Raw genomic sequence first — 21,272 nt, forward strand, 5'->3', positions numbered from 1 at the left:
TTACAGTTCTATAAATCACATTTAATAAATTATGCATCTCCATAATTTTGCCCATATTGATACAATGTATGCAAAAGAAAACTGATACATGTGACATTTAAATATTATGGAATTTGGCTCTCACAGTTCTCTGGAATGTGAGCAAATTCCATATCAGATATTTTTCCAGGAAAAAATAGCTTGCTAAAAAGATTAAATATCTACTATATAATGCCTTTTATTTTATTTCTAAAAATTAGAAAGCATTGTCTGTTACTTCCTTCAGTGACTATTATTGAGCAACTAAGTCAAGTCACTGACATATAAAACTATAACAAATTTCACACTGGACCTAAGAAGAAAAGAATGCACGTTAAAATTCCATAGAACACATTTTTAAAAAGAGTCTTTTAGAATCTTTTAAAATAGAGGAATTTATCAAAAAAACCCACAATATGCCAAATCTACATTTAACGGCTTCTAACTTTTTTTTTATCACATTTGAATCCAATATTTTTAAATAAATGACATATTTCTGATAAAGCTCAAGCCTCTTTAACCACTAGCTCCAGTTCCCTGACTTTGTACTCTTTTGCCCCATTTACTTTTTCCACAGGAAGTAATTTTTCTTTTTTTCTTTTTCCTGGTTGAATTTTTTTTTATACTTCTGCACTAATATCTATGTATCTCTAAACACTGTACATTTTTGTGTGCTTCCTTAAAATTCCATAAATTGTATCTTATATGTTTTATTCAGTGATTTTATTCACTCATGGTTTACAGCTGAGCATCTAACCACATAGATAGATACAGACCAAGATTATTCCTTTCAACTGCAGCAGAGCATACATTGTATGGAGTCCATATGTCCACATTTTTTTGCCTTTTCTCCCTGAGATATGAATAAAGATACTCCTTCCTTCCATCCTTGACTAAGTTGGATGTCTTGTCTGAGGGTAGGAAGGGGGTTCTGATGAGCTGACGGGCGGAGCGGGAGAGGAGGAGAGGGCTTAGTTAGGCTGGGAGTAGGGGAGTTCGGAGATATTATAACCTCCTCCTCCTCCTCCTCCTCCTCCTCCTCCTCCTCCTTCTTCTTCTTCTTCTTCTTCTTCTTCTTCTTCTTCTTCTTCTTCTTCTTCCTCTTCCTCTTCTTCTCCTTCTCCTCTATTCTATCAGTGCTGAATTCAAAGAACATTCTTGCACATGTTTCTAGTTGTGCACATTTCCAAGTGCTTCTCTTGGATATAAACATACATGTGAAATTGCTGGCTTGAATGCAGTCATTTTCAATAATAACCATCACAAACAATTACTGACTACATACATGTGCCAGGGACTTGCCTACATACTTTCCTACATACTTTCCTTCTCATCATAACTCTGTAGGGTAAATAGATCATTGTTTCCAGCTTATAGATGACTAAACTGAAGCACAGAAACATTAAAAATGTGTGAAAGAATAGACAGTGTTAAGAACAAAAAGTGAGATATGAACTTTGTAAGCCGAGTTCCAAAATCCAGGCTCTTAATCACTATACTATTCTGTCTCCTTCGTTTTAATTTAATGAGCTGCTGCCAAATCAGTTTTTGGTTTTTTATTTATTTATTTTTCCTTTCTGACACACTTAAATGGTATTTTATTATTTATTTATGTGTTTATTTGTTTATATATTTTAGAATCATCCTTCCTCTATGGCCACATTTAGCCACATGCAAAATGCTTCTGACTATGATTGGTGCCTATCAGTTGATTGAGTTTTCAGGAAATGAAAATAAAACCATTTCACCCACTGTTTAAAGTTGAGAAGAATTTAGATTTCTTTTAAGATGACCATTCCCACCCACCCTTTTATCAAAGGGGAGAATAGTAACTGAAGGCTAGCACATACCTCCACTTGGACCATCAAGCATCTCTGTCGCCTTAGCTTGACAACATAACCATAAACATCTACTTTGTTTTCCGCTTCCAGGCCTTCTAGCATGGCATCAATTCCAATATAGGTGCCTGTGCGTCCCACACCAGCACTGGCAAAACAAACAAACAAAGTGAAGGCATGATCGTGGTAGGGAAATGAGTAGAAAAGCTGACAAGGGCAGAAGCAGATGAAAGAATATAAGTTTCTCCTCGCAAACTGTTTTCCAAAAGAGCAATTGTCAAAGGGAAAGATGTCCCTAACAGCCCCAGAGGAAGGACTGGAATAGCCCTGGTGCCTGCTGTGGGAGTTCCCTTACCTGCAGTGCACCACAATGGGGCCACTGAAGAAGTTGCTGAAAGCGTTCACTCTCCTCCGCAGCTTCAGAAGCAGGTGAGGATCTTCAGGCACCCCATGGTCTGGCCAGCTGGTGAACTGAATGTGAGTCACCTCTCTTCCGGTGGCCTTCTCTTTTTTCTAGGAAAGAGATAATATTTTCTGTGAGATTTTTTTCCTTTTCTTTTTTTCAGGGCAGACTACCTGACATAAATTAAGTAAAAGAGAACATCAGGGCCCAAAACTCCTCATGCAACTTTTTCAGCCATGATTGCATTTTCCTTTCCAATTAATAACTGGTAGCTGAGATGTCATGCAAGGTTGGCATGCATGAACCAGTGAGCAATAACTTATTGGTAAGGTAAGTAAGGTATGACAAGTTAGCTGAAGCTGCTAGGAACTTTCATGCCGCCACACCGAAAACAAACAACAAAAACAAATACACACACACCAAAAAATGGAGATGTAGGTGGGTGGAAAAAGACATAAAGTAAAGGCCATTCTCACAGCTGTTTGAAATACTTCCACTTGGTAGGCCAGCTAATTTTCTTCATGTGAAGAAAGTCCGATAAATTGTTTGGTTAATGCTATATTTCTTAGGCCGTCCTATATTTAGAAATGTCAGCTCAAACTGTGGAGAGACACCTGAGGAAGGTCAGCCCCAGACTACAGCTCATATTTGCTCCAACGTCAAAGTAACCACTACAAGATGAATTCTTTGACCTGGTACGAAGAAGAACCATCTACATTTAGATACCAGAAGAAACAACAAAACTTGGTTGGTTTTAATTTTCTGATAGGAATATAATTAAGAATAATAATGAGACCAATCAATGCAGCCAGCTCTAAATAGGACCCATATATGTGGCCTGGAGATCTCATGCCTCAAGTCCACCATGTATTTTACCATGAACTATTGGTGGTAGATTCATTGTCTCACAGCCCTCTGGGGGCCTAATGCCATGGGAGCCTTAGAAGGCCTTGGAAGAAATGTACAATTGGTAGGGATATTTTTTTGCATCTTTAAACCACTTTAAGATATATTCACATACCATAAAATGTATTCATTTAAAGTATAGCATTTTTTATTATATTCCCAGAGTTGTAAAATCCTCACCATGAACTACAGGACATTTTCATTATCTCCCAAAAGAAACTTACTGATTAATAGTCATCCCTCCTCCTGCTTCACCTCCAACAGTTCCAAGCAATCCTAATCAATGTTCTGTCTCCATAAATTTGCCTATTATAGAACTTTTCATAAACATGGAATCCCAGGAAGTGCCTGGCTGGCTCAGTCAGTTAAGTGTCCCACTCTTTTTTTTTTTCCTAAGATTTTATTCATTTATTCATGAGAGACAAAGAAAGAGAGGCAGAAACATAGGCAGAGGGAGAAGCAGGCTCCCTGTGGGGAGGCTGATGTGAGACTAAATCCCAGGACCCTAGGGCACGACCTGAGCCAAAGGCAGATGCTCAACCACTGAGCCACCCAGGCGCCCCAAGTGTCTGACTCTTAATATCAGCTCAGGTCTTGACCTCAGGGTTGTGAACTCAAACCCCACATTGGACTCCATGCTGGGAGTGAAGCCTACTTAAAAAATAAATTTAAAAGTAAATTTAAAAAATTTTTAAAAATCCCCCCCAAAAAAATTTTAAAAATCCAATAACATGCGTGAGGACCTCTATTTTAACTATTATCTAAGGTTATATTGACAGTTTTCTTTTCTGAACTAAACATTTTATCTTTACTACATAATTAGAACTTTGTATTTCTTACAGTCTTTAATTTTGGCATTTGGTTTTGGGTTTTTTTGTGTGTGCAAGAAGGTGGTTTTATTAAAGCACAGGGGAAAGGACCTATAGACAGAAAGAGCTCTCCAATTGTGCCATTTGTATAAATATTCTTTCCGTAATGATAACAGACCAATGAGAAAAGAGCCATTGTACCATTCATTCAATAATTCAATCATTTAGTCAATATAATTAATGAGATGTTTATACATCAAGAGTCACAGCATTTTACATATATATATTTGTTTTTTGAGAGACAGAGTGGGATGGGGAAAAGAGGAAGAGAGAATCTTAAGCAGGTCCAACCCTGAGACTATAACTTGAGCCAAAATCAAGAGTTGGATGCTTAACTGACTGAGCCACTCAGGGGCTTCTACAAATACTTTTGATACCAGTAGATTTGACTAGGTTTAACTTGACCCCGTTGGCCCATGTTATTGTTCCAATGCAAATCCTCCTCCCGTAGGCTGTTAAATATATTTTTTCTTAAATATATTATAATTTCTCATATTACACTTACTTCCATAATTGTGTTTTTAGACAACCCATATGGAAATAAATGTCATGTAATAAACTCACATTTGTAATGTTCAACTTCTGAATGATATAATCTGGGCATCTTTTGTGCTCGGTGATCTTTACAATGACATCTCCAAAAGCCCGTGTGCCCTCTTCCATTGATGGCCAGTATTCTGCACACTTGTTCTGTATTTTAGAAAACATTAAGAATTTTACAAATTTGCTAGTTATTTAAACAAATTTGCTTGTTAAAATTCTTTTAAAAACAAAACAACAAAAGTCATCCATCTGAAAGTCTCAAACCATTGGTGTATTCTCCTTTCAGCACATGTACACCTGAAGCTGTGATGCTTGAAAGGTATTCCATTTCCCATTAATGTGTCCTGAAAGATTTCTTCATACTACCTAGTAAACCTAGTAAAAGGATGATCTTGCCAGGCTTAGCTGCATATTTAAAGGGGATGTGCTGGGTTGTCAGTAGAAATGATGTGATTGCATGCAGTTGATTTCAGGCTGGAAGATGGGGAGGCTTTCACTCTTCCTAAAGTCCTATTACATAAATTACCACCTATATCCCCAAGGACAGTTTTAAGTTTTCACAAGTCCTTGTGAAATCACCTCACTGAGATGCACCACTCTTACCACAATACTGCAAAGAAATAGGAATCAAATGTAAGTCCAGCAAGTAAGCAGAAACACTTAAACTGTATTCCTGTATACATCTCTTTCGGTATTACACATTTTATTTTTCTACAGGTATAAAAAGTTTTAAATCAAGTGTTATACTGACTAAAATGGAGAACTGTCTGTTTTTGTCACTAAGCACATATATATGGTCTTTTCGAAATGCAATCCAACCCCCTTTTCCTAACCCCAATCTTCACCCTATGACTCTTACCCTGTTTCCTTCCTCACATCGAGTGACCATGACAATGACTGTGGCTTTCTGTTCCCAGATCATCCTCCAGAAATCATCAACAGTTTCATCCCTTGGGCCTAGGAGGTAAATAAATACAAACTGATAAATATCTTCTTCAAGGTGCTATGAAACAATTTTCAAAAAAGAATGTTAGACTAGCAGATAAATTACCTTGTGCAGCAATGTATTTCCTGGGTTCTTTGAAGCCCTGTTCAAAACACACACAAAGGCATATAATTTATTGAACACTCAATTACTCATGTACATGCAAAACTATGAGTTAGAGGAAATTGATTTAGACCCACCGTTTCTTGTGGATTTCTCTGAACATTTTCAGATTATAAGGGGGATTTTATTAACTCAAGCTCACTCATTAAACTGTGCCAAACGTGTTAGCATTTACAGACAATATTCATGGCTTTCGTGTGTCTTTGCTATATACCCAAAACAACTTCATTTTATTTTTTTCCCAAAAACAATTTTAAAAACTAGACTTCATCCTCATCAGGGATGGTGCAGCAATTTACAAAAGTAATCTAGACATTCTTATATTTTATGTCCTGCCAACCGTTAGAGTGCCATCTGTTACAATTTAAACCTTCTTACAAGCTGTATGGTTGCTTTTGGGATTTTTATTCAATTTCTTTCAATAAATCATTCTGATATGATCCCCACACTTCTTCCTTTAACTAGTTCTGGGATAGGCCACAGATTCCCTAGACTTCTTCTCTGCCTTTGTAGATAAGAGACACGATAACTTTCATTTCATTACCTACAATGTCTACTTTTTCCACTCCTTTCACCAAAGCAGAGAAGGAGTACAGAGGCAGATAAAACACTGTGCTAATTTCTTCCAAATGACCATATTCCTTAAATTCACCTCAGCAATCAGAGAAGCCCTTCAGAGAGATAACCTTTGCCCATTAGATGAAATATAGTGACATGGGACACAAAAATTCAGGATTAATATTAGTAACTTCTGGAAACTTCTACCTTATGACATGGTATTATTCATATATTAACTCATTTGACATTTATTGAGGGGCCACAATATGTCAAGCAACTATCCAAAGGCTGAAGACATGCTTTTCAGGAACTCCCAGCTCTGGTAGAGAAAAATAAGTGTAACTCAATACCCTAATTATTATATATATTTGAATAAAAATAATAAGTTTTTTTTCCCAGAGACTATCTAAATCCTTATAAAAATCTGTTCTCAGTTTATGTTGAAAAACAATGTGGAAGAAACACTATGCACTGAAATAAAGTTTATTAGTGCTAATTGTGAAAGCCTGCAGAAATTACCAGCAGAAGCAGTTAAAATAGAAGTCAAAATTATGATGCAGTACTAGTGATTATTTTTAAATGATGACCTCACATTTCTAAGTCTTGCTTGTCATTATAAACAAGCCTTTTGATAATCATATTAAAAAGGAATAAAGTAAGTAATTGTACTGTGACTACCAGGACCACATGTCAATGGAAGAGATATTTGTTGCTTGGGAGATAACTTACAGGGGCAACAGTTAATAAGGTTACAAAACGTGTCATGTATCAAACAAAGGGGATGGGAGGCTGGACATTTCTATAGGGTAGAGCGCTGTCTCTAGGGACAGAATGCTTTAGAAGAAAAATCCCAGCTCTCATGAATGATTCACGTAAAAAAATACTTTTACATTTTTCTATCATTTTGCATAATCTGTGTGTAGAGGCTTAAATAGCATTCCTCAAAAACACATATCCAGTCAGAATGTGATTTCATTTGCAAATAGGATCTTTGTGGAAGATGAAGCTATACCCATGGAGGATGAGCCCTAAACCTAATGACTTGTGTCTATGGGAGAAAGGTGACACAGTGAGGTAGAAGCACACAAGGAAGAAGGTCACGGATGATGGAAACATAGATTAGGATGAAGGAAGGATCTCCCTGGGACCCTTCCAAGGGAGCATGGCTCTGTTGACACCTTGATTTTGGACTTTTTGTCTCCAGAAACTTCAAAGAGAATATATTTATGTTGTTTTGAGGCCACCCAGTTTGTGGCACTTTGCTATATCAGCGCTAGGAAATGAATACATCATGTGAATAAATAGATAAATATGATTTGACCATTTTACCTATTCCACTAAACGTTCATGTATTCACATAGATTCAAACAAACAAACAAACCTCAATTTCAATTTTTTTCTTTAAGAAAAGATTGTGAATTACCTTACACACCAGCATATATAGTAGTAGCATGATATACACTGTCAACTATTTGACTGTCAAAAAATTTTTTGTTAGTCACCCTTTTGGCAGTCTGTGGAAATAAGCACCCTTCGTACATTGCTGATGGAACGTAAATTGACATGACCCTAGTGGAAGACCATTTGGAAATGTCTTTTAAAATTACAAATGTAATCTGGGTGGCTCAGTCAGTTTAGCATCTGTCTTTGGCTCAGGTCATGATCCTGGGTTCCTGGGATCAAGTCCCAAGGGGGCTCCTTGCACAGCAGGGAGTCTGCATCTCCCGCTCCCCCTCCCCTCTGTTCATGCTCTCTCTCTCTCTCGAAAATAAATAAATACAATCTTAAAAAAAATTGCAAATGCATATTCTCTTTGACCTAGAAATTTTTCTGAGGGATTTATCCTAGATATACTAAAACCCCATGTAAAATAATGAGTCAAGATTATTCATTGAACCATTGTGGGTAAAAGCAGATTAGAAAACACATTTAATGTCCATTAATATAGGAACTGATTAACTAAATCACAATTTGGCTACACCATGAATGATTTATAAAATATAGAAGAAAGAGGTACAAGTGCTCTAACCAGGGTCAGCAAACTACAACTTGTGTCTGATTTTGTAAAAAAGAAAAAAACAAAAACAAAAAAAAAATGGGAACACATTCACATTATGTATTAAAGTGTGGCCACTAAACTTCAGAACTAAGTAGTTGTGACAGAGTGGTATGTCCTGGAAAACCCAAAATACTTGTTGTCTGGCCCCTTATACAAAAAAAAAAAAAAAAAAAAAAAAAAAAAAATTTGCCACTCCCTGTTCTTGTAGTGATGTTTTACACATATATCACCTACATTTAAAAAGCCTGGCACAGAACAATGTGAATAGTATGTTAACATTTTTGGGTAAAGGAGATGATAAATAATGTTGGCGTTTTCTTGTTTATAAAGAAATTGCCTGGATAAAGAAGAAGCAACATAGAGGTTACCTCTTCTGGTAAACGGGGGCTTTGGGCAAATGGCAGAAGGAAGATTTTTTTCAGTCTTTATCTTTATACTGCTCAAGTTTTTTTTAAAAATTGTGTGATTCATCACTTATTTTACAATTATATAATAAGTAACATTTTAAAATATTTTGGATAAGTCAACCATACAAAATATTTGGTTTTAAGTAAATACAATGATCTGGGGCAATGGAGAACACCTCTGCTGAAAGGCAATGTTGTATAATTGAAGCACAAGTTTGGAGTCACACAGACCTGCGTTTGAAATCCCAACTCAATCTTGTACTGATTGAGCAAGGGAAGGATAACTAATTCACCAGAGCCTCCCAGTCCTCACCTCTGCAGTGAGCATGGTGCACGTGGTCGGGGCAAATGTGGGGCTCTTATGAGAAATACATACATGGATCCTTTAGTCTAACACCCCACACATAGTGGTCACCCAAGTACTTTAACTATTACTATCATTTTTTGGTGGAGAAAAATTCTACAATGTGCCTAGTACCAATAACAAATCATCAATAGCTATCCTAGCAGATATTAACGATTTTGTTGTTTATATCAGTGACAATAGGGGTTTACATCAAACCATTTCTTTTAACTTTTTTCTGATCTTTAAAAAGATTTATTCTTTTTCTTTATTTGATTTAAAATTCAATTTCCCAACATATTGTATAATACCCAGCGTTCATCATACAAATTATTTCTAATAATATTTCTAAAATTTTGCCATGACAAAGAAGGAATCGGATGGAATGCATGATTATAAGGAAAATGAAAATGATCAATGGCAAAATAACAAAGATGTAAAATAATCTGGCAGTTATGCATTTTTACTCACATCAATGTAACTGGCATTTATGTAATTTGACCCTGCATCTCCATTTATATCAGAGAGTTCAACACGGTTATAATCATCTGTTCAAAGAAAAGAAATATAAACAAATGAAATAATGAATAATCAAGTAGCCTAAATACATGTAAATCCAATTCTCAATGAGTACTTACAAGGAAGGATGTCAACGTAACGGTTTTTATTCTGGTTAAAAGGTTTTCGAGCATCCTTGATAGAAAACTTGCTGAACACCCGTGGAATGCTCTGAAAGACATAAAGATCCTTTGGGTCACAGCAGATTCAAGAAAAATAATTTTCTGCTGGCCACTGATCATTTTGAGCAAAGGAGACATTCTATAAGGTATTTCCTTTATGCTCATGAACAAGTCCTGTATGGTAATTGAAATTAGCATTATTAACTGTTATGCAAAAAACACCTAGAAAATGAATGATGGGCTACTTTGAGAATAAAACCCACGAGCAAGAGCAAATTCAGAATTAATTGCCACTTGAAAATTCATTTAAAAACACATACTTAGATAGTTAATTAGACTACAAGTACAAAACCAGCCAAATATGTTTTGTGACACAGCTTCATAACTGATAATGATATATGGAAGAATTATTTTGAAATATTTTCTAGTTCCATGACTATGTGTCTCTCTTTTGTTCTATAAATATGTTAATAATATCTGCTTTGACTATGTTGTAGTGTTACGTGGGACAAACTACAAAGTCAAATAGTTATATAATACCTTTAAAACAGAATTTAGGTTAATAATTGAGTAAATTTCTCATCATATATCAAGAGGAGCACACACCTGAAATTCAGCCAGAAACAGTCTTCCTTCATCAGCGATCTTCCTCTTATAAGTTTCCAACAAAATATCTGCATGGATTGGCTCCACAGTCATCAGTTGTTTTTCATCATCTTTAAACATATTAAGGATTCATGACAAGGGTTATGTCTATCTTTCAAGTGTTCATATGAATTTCACTAACTTTATAGCTTGGATTCCATTTTTCATTTCTTTCCTTCCCTCACACACTTCACCCAGAAAATCTCACTCCCATACGAGGGTTCACCTAGAAGCCTATGACATCTGAATCTTGTGCTCCAGCCCTCTTCTGGACTTTATAATAACCTTTCAGACTCTCTCCCAGAGTTTCCACACAGTTATCCTACATTTACCTCAAAGTCAAAATATTCAAAGTAAAAATAATTTTTCCTTTACTCTAGTATTCAAATCTCAGGAAACAAGATCACCACTTGCAAACTAATTTAAGGCTGTAACGTTCATGCTATCCAAAGTTTCCCCCTCCCTCCGCATATCCAGTAGGTCACTGGGTGCTTCCCATCCCTTCTGTCCCTGGTCAGGTGCAAGCAGTCCTCCTCATCTGTGGAATGACAACCTCCTAACTCCTCTCCCTGTCTCTGTTTTTTTCCTCATCCTGATTTATCTTTTCAACTGCCTCAAATTTGTCTTCTGAATACACATATGAGCATGTAACTCTATTTGTTAAAAAGATTCTAATACTATTATGTGTTCCATTGCCTAAATCCAAAGTTTGAATATGTAATGCAATATAAGAATTACTATACTTTATTAGCTATACTATAGTTATAAGAGAATACGATTAATACCTTCTACTCAAGACTCAGCTTCATTTGATATTCCCTTTACACTATGCTATAAACAAGTTGCATTAATTTGTTATGCCTCCAGGGTATGGAACATATTATATGCTCTGCTTTTATAATAACTTAGTAAAGAGTAAAAATATATTAACCATAAAGAACTACAATTGTATATGGCACCTGAAAAACAAAAATTTCAGAAGAATAAGAGAATGTGAAGTGTCACACATGTAAAAAATATGTTCCTTCTATTCATGTTAGTGTTCTCTACTTTTCAGATCAAGAAAGATGTCCACTAGGGTATCTTATTGTCTGTGGAAATTTATTATCCAAATACGAGTATCACATTGGGCATGTACAGTTGCTCCTTTAGGTCTCCGAAAACCTCTGATATTCATTCATTCTGAAATTAGGGCCACCTTTCAGGTTTTATGGAGTTTGGGTAATAGGAGTACTTAAATTTTTCCTGTCCTGAATATGAGAAAATACATTTTCTTTATTGTAAACAGAGTTCCAATCTTTAACTCCACCCCCTTTTACCAGATCAAAAATCACATTTAAAATATTAAAGGAACAATGTAACAGTTGAAAAAAGAAGAGAAAAATGAAATTCCTTTCCTCTTCTAAGTCAAATTGCAACTTTTTTGTCATGTCCATTAGTGGTCCTTTAGTGGAAACAGCCACCATCCCACCGGACTTGTACACACATACTACCAAGTCTTCCACTTTGTGACTTTCAATCTGTTCTTCCATCCACCACTCCCTCATTTGTTGATCTAATGTCTCCCCACAATCTTAGAAGACCCAGATGGCTGCCTTTGCCACTCACAGTCTTCTATCTTCTATCTTTCCATAGAACCATATACATTCAATTCTATGGCATTTACCAAACTACTGTCATATTTGTTGATATTTCTGTTTTCCTCTATTAGATTTCAAACCCTTTAAGAGTGGAGTCTGTGGCCTGTCACTGCCATATCTTCAGTGCTAGCACAATATATATGTATAGAATAAATAAAAAAAATATATATATGTATAATAAATGAATTAAGTTTCATCATTATATCATCAGAATAAGTCCAGATTATATTTTTAAATGTTGAATTCTTATTTAAAATGAATGGATTCAAACATGAAGGGGATATTCACCAGTAAAAAGTAAGTATACTTACCCCTTTCAACAAGTTCCTGCTCTTCATCTAAATCACTGTGAAAATAAGAAGCGTAAGTTTATATATTTTTAAGAAACATAGAATTCAGTTGGGGTTCAATGTATATTTAATGAATCAATTCACTTTATATTTATTGAAGGAAGGAGGGAATGGAGCCAGGGAGTAAAGAGGAAAGGAGAGGAGGAAGAGAGAAGAGGGGAGAGGAAGAGGGAACGAGGAGAGAAGGGGAGGAGAGGAGGAAGGATCATGGCAGGGGAGGCAGGAAAGAATGAAGAAGAGTTGTAGGAAAGAGAGAGGAATAAAGAAAAAGTAAGGGAGGAAGACATCAACCAAGGGTTGTCTGCTAAATTCAGGTAAGTGACTAAATTATTTTATTTTTTTATTATTTTATTTTAGAATTATTTTTCATAAAATGCAGTTGTTCCTGGCCAAAGGAATACATAATTCCCTAGGTATTTTCTCTTTTCTTTTTGCCTTTATCATTTCTAGATTCCTCTGACCTACTTTGTACTAAAAGAATAAATATCTATTCTTTTCATTGGTTATTATTTTTAAAACTCTATAACATTATTAGTAAATGTAGAAAATATTAGTATTTACTATAAACCAAGAAGACTACAGTAAGTTTTTGTTCACAAGTTCATTGATGAACTGAACTTTGTGCTACTTTTCATTCTTCACTTAATTGGTTTTAAACTTACCTCTTAGATTGGTGCTTTCAGCATTATTATATTATATTGAAATCAAACTCTTACCTGGACCTCTTGTTGCGTAGGTCATAGATTTTATAGAGAACAACAAGCAGAGCTAAGAATGTCACAATGATGAGAAACACCAGAAATATAATCAGTGCTCTAGAATTATCTAGAAATGAAAAATAACATGAAGAAAGATTATTATGTCAGATATTTTGCTGAGTTCTTTGAATAATCACCTTTAAAGTATTTTCATTTTAATATGCTCATTTCTTTTGAGGCTTTCAAAGAATAAATTTTTAAAATAATACTAGATACAATAAATCCCTGATTTTGCATATTTTGCCTATATTATTCAAAACAAATAAAAGCATCTGATACTTTAAGAGAACAATTAGAATTTAGAAGAGAAACTCTCCTTCCACAAAATACTATTCCTTCTGTGATACTATCATTTCAGCTTACTTCTTTCTTTTAGTCACTCCATTTTGAAGGCATCAGAGAGGTAATCTAGTTATTATAAATCTCAGAGAGAAACTCATATAGTTTAACTTTATGTGCAGAAGTAGATAGTCTCCCAAAGGGATCCGAAAGGCTTCTGTCCCACACAGATAAAATTTCTCACCTGCTCACTGAGGTATAAAATCAATTTAACAGGGGACAAAACTGTTTCACTCTACCATTAGGAGTACTTATCCTGATGTAAATTTTCACCAAAGTTTGACATGAAACCATGCCTTTTCTGGAAGAAAGCCAGAGAACAGAGAATGTACTGGAAATATCCCTTGCCCTGGATTAATATCTTACACTTTTCACATACAATGGGAGTGCAGAAAGGAATGTAGTGAAATCCAGGGCCTCACTTCTAGAGCCAGACTGCTTGGGTTCCAATCCAAGCTCAACCACTTCCAAGGTGCGACCTTGGCTAGAATCTTTATTACCTTTGTGACTCCATTCCCTAATTCTTAAAATGAGGTTAAATGAGCTGATTTACAGTAAAAATGTGACACAGTGTCTGGGATATAATAAATAGCAATTATTCATGATTTGCAAAAAGTAGTGTTGAATCTTACTGTATGTCAAACACTGATTTAGGTACTTAAGATATCTTGGAGAACAAAACAAGGATCCTTGTCCTCATGGAAATAACTTTGTGAGAGGAAAAACAGACACTTAACAATATACATAATGAATAAGCACTTGGTAAGAGAAGTTAGAAGACAATAAAGACTATGAGAAAGTGAGGGAGATAACGAAGCAGGTATCTGAAAGTTGCATGTTTGAGGCAGAGTATAGTTAGGGCAAGAACCCAAAGGCAGGAGCATGCTGGGCATGTCCAAGGAATAGCAGGGAGACTCATGCGGCTGGAATGGAGAGAGTGAGGCAGCATGAGCTGCCACCTGAAAGTACGATGGGGAGTAGGAGGAGGCAAAGCTCAGATTTGTAGGGCCCTGAAACCATTTTAAGGATACATTAGTTTTTGAGTTAAACAGGTAGCACCTGCAAGATTTTGAACAGAGAAGTAATATGCTCTGACTAGTGCATTTTACAGATTTTTATGACAATTTGAGAATACTATAATCTAAGCAAAGTAGGGCAGTGGTTCAGACCAGGTTGGCATCTCTAGAGTTAGGAGAAATAGTCTATATAGAGTTACAATTAATGGACTGATCAGGAAGACTGTGGGTGCAACAGTTTAAACATTGCTGGTTCTTTGACATAATTAACAAAATTTATAAGCCCCTCGCCAGATTTATCAAAAAGAAAAGAGAAAGGACCCAAATAAATAAAAACACAAATGACAGAGGAGAGATCACAATCAACACCATAGAGATATAAACAATTATAAGTGAATATTATGAGCAATTATATGCCAACAAATTGAGCAATCTGGGAGAAATTAGACATATAAATTACTAAAACTGAAACAGGAAGAAATAGAAATTTTGAACAGACCCATAACCAGCCAAGACATTGAATCAGTAATAAAAATCTCCCAACAAACAAGAGTCCAGGGCCGGATGGCTTTCCGGGGGAGTTCTACCAAATGTTTAAAGAAGAGTTAATACCTATTCTCCTGAAGCTGTTCCAAAAAATAGAAATAGAAGGAAAACTTCCAAACTCATTCCTTGATTCCAAAATCAGACAGAGACCCCACTAAAAAGAATTATCAGCCAATATCTCTGATGAACATGAACGCAAACATTCTCAACAGGATACTAGCAAATCAAATCCAACAGTGCATTAGAATAACTATTCATCATGATCAAGTGGATTTTTTCCTGAGCTACAGAGGTGGTCCAATATCTGCCCTTCAATTGACGTAATACACCACGTTAATAAAAGAAAGGATAAAAATCTTACAATCCTTTCAATATAGGCAAAAAAAAATTTTTTTGACAAACTACAGCATCCATTCTTGATAAAACCCCTCAATAAAGTTGGGATACAGGGAACATACTTCAACATCATAAAGGCCATATACCAAAGAGCCTCAGCAAATATCATTCTCAATGAGGAAAAACTGAGAGCTTTTCCCCTAAGGTCAGGAACACAAGAGGGATGTCCACTCTCACCACTGTTGTTCAACATTGTACTGGAAGTCCTAGCCTCAGCAATCAGACAACAAAAATAAAGAAAAAGCATCTACATTGGCAAGGAAGAAATCAAACTATCACTCTTGACAGATGATATGATACTCTATGTAGAAAACCCAAAAGATTTCACCAAAAATTGTTAGAATTTATACATAAATTCAGCAAAGTCATAGGATATAAAATCAACATACAGAAATCTGTTGCATTTCTGTACACCAATAATGAAGCATCAGAAAGATAAATCAAGGAACTGATCCCATTTACAACTGTACCAAAAATCATAAAATACTTAAAAATAAATATAACCAAAGAGGTAAAAGATCTATACACTGAGAATTGTAGGACACTTATGAAAGAAACTGAAAGAGACACACACAAAAAAATGGAAAAATATTTGAGGGGTGCCTGGGTGGCTCAGTTGGGTTGAGCCACTGACTCTTGATTTTGGCTCAGGTCATGATCTTGAGGTCATGTGATCTAGCCCTGCGTGGGCTCTGCCCTGGGCACGGAGACTGCTTAAGATTTTCTATTCCTTTCCCTCTGCCCCTCTCCCTTCATTCGTCCTCCCCACCCCCACCACATTTAAGCTTGATCTTTCTCTAAAAAGACAAACAAACAAACAAAACTAAAAGACATTCCATGCTCATGGATTGAAAGAATGAATATTAAAACATATATATCACCTACAGCAATCTATACATTCAATACAATTTGCATCAAAATAACATCAGCATTTTTCAAAGAACTAAAATAAATAATCTAAAATTTTATATGGAACTAGAAAAGACTCCAAATAGCCAAATTAATGTTGATAAAAATAAAAAGAAAGAAAAAAAGAAAGAAAGAGAAAGAAAGAAAGAAAGAAAGAAAGAAAGAAAGAGAAAGAAAGTAAAACCAAAGCAGAAGGCATCACAATTCCAGACTTCAAGCTGTATTAGCAAGCTGTGGTCATCAAGACAGTGTGGTACTGACACAAAAACAGACACACAGATCAATGGAACAGAATAGCGAACCCAGAAATGGGCCTTCAACTCTATGGCCAACTAATTTTTGACAAAGCAGGAAAGAATAGCCAATGGAAGAAAGTCTCTTCAACAAATGGTGTTGAAAAAACTGGGCAGCCACATGCAGAAGTATTAAACAGGATGACTTTCTTACACCACACACTAAAATAAATTCAAAATGTATGAAAGACCTCAATGTGATATAGGAAACCATCCAAATGCTAGAGGAGAACATAGGCAGTGACCTCTTTCACCTGGGCGGTAGCAGCTTTCTACTAGACACATTTCCAGAGGCAAGGGAAACAAAAGCAAAGATGAACTACTGGGACTTCATCAAGATAAAAAGCTTCTACACACCAAAGAAAACAATCAACAAAATTAAAAGGCAACTTATAGAATGGGAGAAGATATTTATAAATGACATATTCAATAGGAAGAAGATATTTATAAATGACATATCCAATAGAGTGTTAGTATCCAAAATCTATAAAGAATTTATCAAACTCAACACACAAAAAACAAATAATTCAGGCAAGATATGGGCAGAAGACATGAATAGACATTTTTCCAAAGAAGACCTCCAGATGGCCAACAGACACATGAAAAGATGCTCAACATCACTCATCATCAGGGAAATACACATCAAAACCATGATGAGATACCACCTCACACCTTTCAGAAGGGCTGAAATTAAAAACAGGAGACAATAGAAGTTGGTGAGGATGCAGAAAAAGGGGAAGCCTCATATACTGTTGGTGGGAATGCAAACCGGTGTAGCCATTCTGGAAAACAGTATGGAAGTTCCTCAAAAAGTTAAAAATAGAGTTACTCTACTACCCAGCAATTCCATTACTAGGTATTTACCCAAAGGATACAAAAATACAGATATAATGGGGGACGTGCACCCTGATGTTTATAGCAGCATTATCAACAATAGCTAAACTACGGACAGAGCTCATGTGTCATCAACTCGATGAATGGATAAAGAAGATGTGGTGTGTGTACATACAATGGAATATTATTCAGCCATCAAAAAGAACGAAATCTTTCCATTTGCAATGGCAGAGATGGAACTAAAATGTATTGTTAGGTGAAATAAGTCAGAGAAAGACAAATACCTTATGATTACACTCATATGTGGAATTTAAGAAACAAAACAGATGAACAGAGGGGAAGGGAAGGACAAATAAAATAAGGTAATAACAGGGAGAGGTAAACCATAAGAGACTCTTAACTATAGAGAACAAACTGAGGGTTCCTGGAGAGGAGGTGAGTGGGGAATGGGCTAACTGGATGATGAGCATTAAGGAGGGCACTTGTGTTGAGCACTGGGTGTTATATGTAAGTGGTGAATTACTGAAATTTTACTCTTCAAACCAATACTACGTTATATAGTTAACTAACTTGAATTTAAATAAAAACGAGAAAAAAAATTTAAATAAGTAAAAAGTAGATGTTATCTAAGTAAATAGTTAAGTAAGATTTTATTTACATAAAAGTAGGAAATAATAATAATTATGATGATGATAATAATAATAATAATAATAATAATAATAATAATACAGGGGATCCCTGGGTGGCTCAGCAGTTTAGTGCCGCCTTCCACCGAGGGCGTGATCCTAAAGTCCCAGGATCGAGTCCCGCATCAGGCCTGCTTGGAGCCTGCTTCTCCCTCTGCCTGTGTCTCTGCCTCTCTTTCTCTCTCTCTCTCTCATGAACAAAAAAAAAAAAAAAAAGAATTTTAAAAATAATAATAATACAAAGAATCTCAGTCAACAAACCCTCTGAGGATCACAGAACTTCTAATCAACTTTTCCTATTGTCTCACAATAGCTTTCATCCGACTGCTGATAAGAACCAAACTCTCAAGGAAACCCTCAACAAGAAAGGGGGATTCTAAAATAACAAACTGACATACAATTTCCAAAATGAGATTAACAGGAGCTCCAAAAGGACTACAGAGAAAAAAAAACTGGAGCAAAGAAAATTTCTCAGAGATTGAAGTCACAAAAGCCTATAGTATCCAGGAAAATAAATGAAAAAGACCCAAGCAAGACCGAGAATAAAGAGGAAAGTCTAAAAGTTCCAAAGGGAAAAAAAGTATGGGAATATAGAAAAAGAACGAGAAATGGGATGGCATTAGAAAGTAATGCCAGATGTAGGAGAACAAAACAGAAATACTTTTTCAAGTCTCGATTTTTTTAACTTAGAATTTTACACCAAGTCAAAATATTGATCAAGTGCCAGAGTAGAACCAAGCATTGCATTTTCATGTGTGCAAGAACTAGAATATTTTCTTCTTACGCTAGAGAATATATACCACTACATTTTTTTAAAAATGAAATTCAGATGTAGCCATTCTAAAACAGGAAACCAAAGAAGGTAAGTTTTACGACAGCCCCTGAGCTGTCCACCTAGGGAGTCCACTTCAGTGCAGGAAGAAAGGGGCCCCAGCAGTTCAACTGGGAATGTTGTCAAAATACAGATGATGAAATCTTATGCCAGAGAAGCTCAGCAATACTTTTCTAGAAGGTGTATTCTTGGCAAGTCACAACCTGAGACCTCCCCTGGAGACGATGTCACTATTAAAAAGTCACTATATTATTTATCTCTAATAAAGATGCCATTGTGAGCAAAAAGTCAATAAAACTTTTTCTGTGTTATGGAAGGAAGGCCATGGGATGACTCTCTAGCTCCACGGACATGGAAATCTGGTAAAAGTGGGTGATCAGCTGTTAATAGGCAACATTCCTAATGGTGAAAAAGACCCTTGATTGCTAACCTGAATCTGGACAGGGAGGTTTGTGTATGAACTACACTGTCCTGGGAGAAGCCCTAGCTTTAGGTGTCCCTGAGCGGAGTCACCCAGGGCAGCACATCTCATCTCTGGACACACTCCTGCTGACGTGTCTGGAAGCCCTGCCTGTGGAACTATTCTAAGAGATATTGGTTCCTTTCTTAACATGGAGCTGCTAAGCCAGGACATCTCTCACCACCACACACATGATCTGATGCTCTCACTTGCCCCAGGGAGGGTGGCAGTACAGCTCTGGCACTGCCATGTGCACTGCTACTATCATTGCTGCTGCCAGCCTTCCTTGCTGGCACGCTCTGTTTCCTGTTCTGTGTCTCTCTGAGCGAAGTGGTGTCATGTCTGGCTTATTAAGATGTGATTGTGCAATGTCCAGTTGAGTCTGTGACGACACCCCCCCCCCAGGAGTGGGTGCTGCAGCTCTAAGTGACCTGCAAGGTAGAAAACAATTCAACGAAGCTGTTTTTATTGTAAGGAATCATAAAAGAAAAAGACTTATATGAAAATAAAATCAAAGCCCTCTCACTGAATTTGGCGGGCATTTCATATTGGCAGCTTTTCTTTTGACCTTTGAGTAGAAAGAAGAAAACTGTACAAGGGCCTTAGGAAAGCTATTTGGAACACGAGCTTTCATAGCTTTTGGAAAAGAAGGCATTAGTGATTGTGCAGATGCATAGGTGTGTAAGAGAGTAAAACTGAGACGGTGCAATGATAGCATCAAAAATTGTCTACGGTTGATAACACAACACATAGAGATTTAAATAATTTAATTTAATTTAATTTAATTTAATTTAATTTAATTTACAAGCCAACAACCAGAGAAACTTAAAATAGTGTAGTAAGTCTTCTTCCTCGATAGGATCAGATCAATGGGCAATGTTAGTAACTCTAGAAAGAATAGCAGCTAATACTCTTGACATATACTGAGGGAGCTATAAGGAGAAGTGAAAATAGAAATGGTGAAAAGTGGTCATCTCAGCGAGCAGGACAATGAGGAGTGGGGAGTGGTGATATGCACCTGTTATTTTCATTATTATGATGACATTTAAATTTAAGTGATTTTTAAAATCTGCAGCTTTATTTTGATTAAACTACTTAAAATATTAATGATAAAAAATTAAATAGCCATATTGCTATTAAGCAGTGCTTATCTTAGCTTTAGTTAAGTTAAACCAGGACAGATTTGTATCTAAGGCCTGCTTCTACCGAGCTTACTTTGGAGGGACAGAATAAGATAAAATGAGTAACAATCTCTAAAACAGTACACGAAACAAACCTGCCGTGTTAACAAACATGAAAAAATGTCATAAACCTAATTGAATTTTAAGTCTACACAGATAAATCCTCTTTTGAATTATGTTATGAAATCAATGAGCCCTTTAATAATTGAATCTCCTAATTGAATTTAAAATACTGTATTTTACAGGGAACAAAGTGATGGTTGTCTATGGGAAGAGAGGTAGGGGGATGGGTAAAATGGGAGAAGGAGAGAGGGAGGCCAGGCTTCCAGTTATGAAATGAATAAATCAGAATAAAATAAAATAAATCAGAATAAAACGCACAGCGTAAAGAATATAGTCAATGATATCATAATAGCTTTTTTGCATGGTGACAGATGGTAGCTTGTGGTGAGCACAGCATCATGTATGGATTGTTAAATCACCGTGTTGTACAACTGAAACTACTGTAACATTGTGTGTCAACTATACTCAGATAAAAAGTTAAAAATAAAATAAAATACTGTATTTTATTTACCTATACATGTTTTTCAGACAACTTAAAATACTATGTTTATGGAAAATATATGAACATTTAAAAATTAAATATAAGTTTGAA

The 21,272-nt window shown here is 35.9% G+C and overlaps 1 protein-coding gene across 5 annotated transcripts in view; it reads right to left on the reverse strand.

Moving 5' to 3' along the window:
* PTPRC (protein tyrosine phosphatase receptor type C) overlaps positions 1-21,272 on the reverse strand; it is a 126,297-nt gene that overhangs the window by 13,469 nt on the left and 91,556 nt on the right. For all 5 annotated transcript variants that reach the window (XM_038541956.1, XM_038541955.1, XM_038541954.1 and 2 more), the window contains 10 exons: positions 13,084-13,192; positions 12,329-12,363; positions 10,339-10,448; positions 9,691-9,781; positions 9,524-9,600; positions 5,629-5,665; positions 5,437-5,534; positions 4,599-4,724; positions 2,212-2,369; positions 1,869-2,004 (listed from right to left, as the gene is read on the reverse strand). In XM_038541956.1, coding sequence (XP_038397884.1) covers positions 1,869-2,004; positions 2,212-2,369; positions 4,599-4,724; positions 5,437-5,534; positions 5,629-5,665; positions 9,524-9,600; positions 9,691-9,781; positions 10,339-10,448; positions 12,329-12,363; positions 13,084-13,192 — 977 coding nt within the window. The remainder of the gene's footprint in view (positions 1-1,868; positions 2,005-2,211; positions 2,370-4,598; positions 4,725-5,436; positions 5,535-5,628; positions 5,666-9,523; positions 9,601-9,690; positions 9,782-10,338; positions 10,449-12,328; positions 12,364-13,083; positions 13,193-21,272) is intronic.

This window comes from Canis lupus, chromosome 7 (genome assembly GCF_011100685.1).
Source record: "Canis lupus familiaris isolate Mischka breed German Shepherd chromosome 7, alternate assembly UU_Cfam_GSD_1.0, whole genome shotgun sequence".
Classification (NCBI taxonomy): Eukaryota; Metazoa; Chordata; class Mammalia; order Carnivora; family Canidae; genus Canis; species Canis lupus.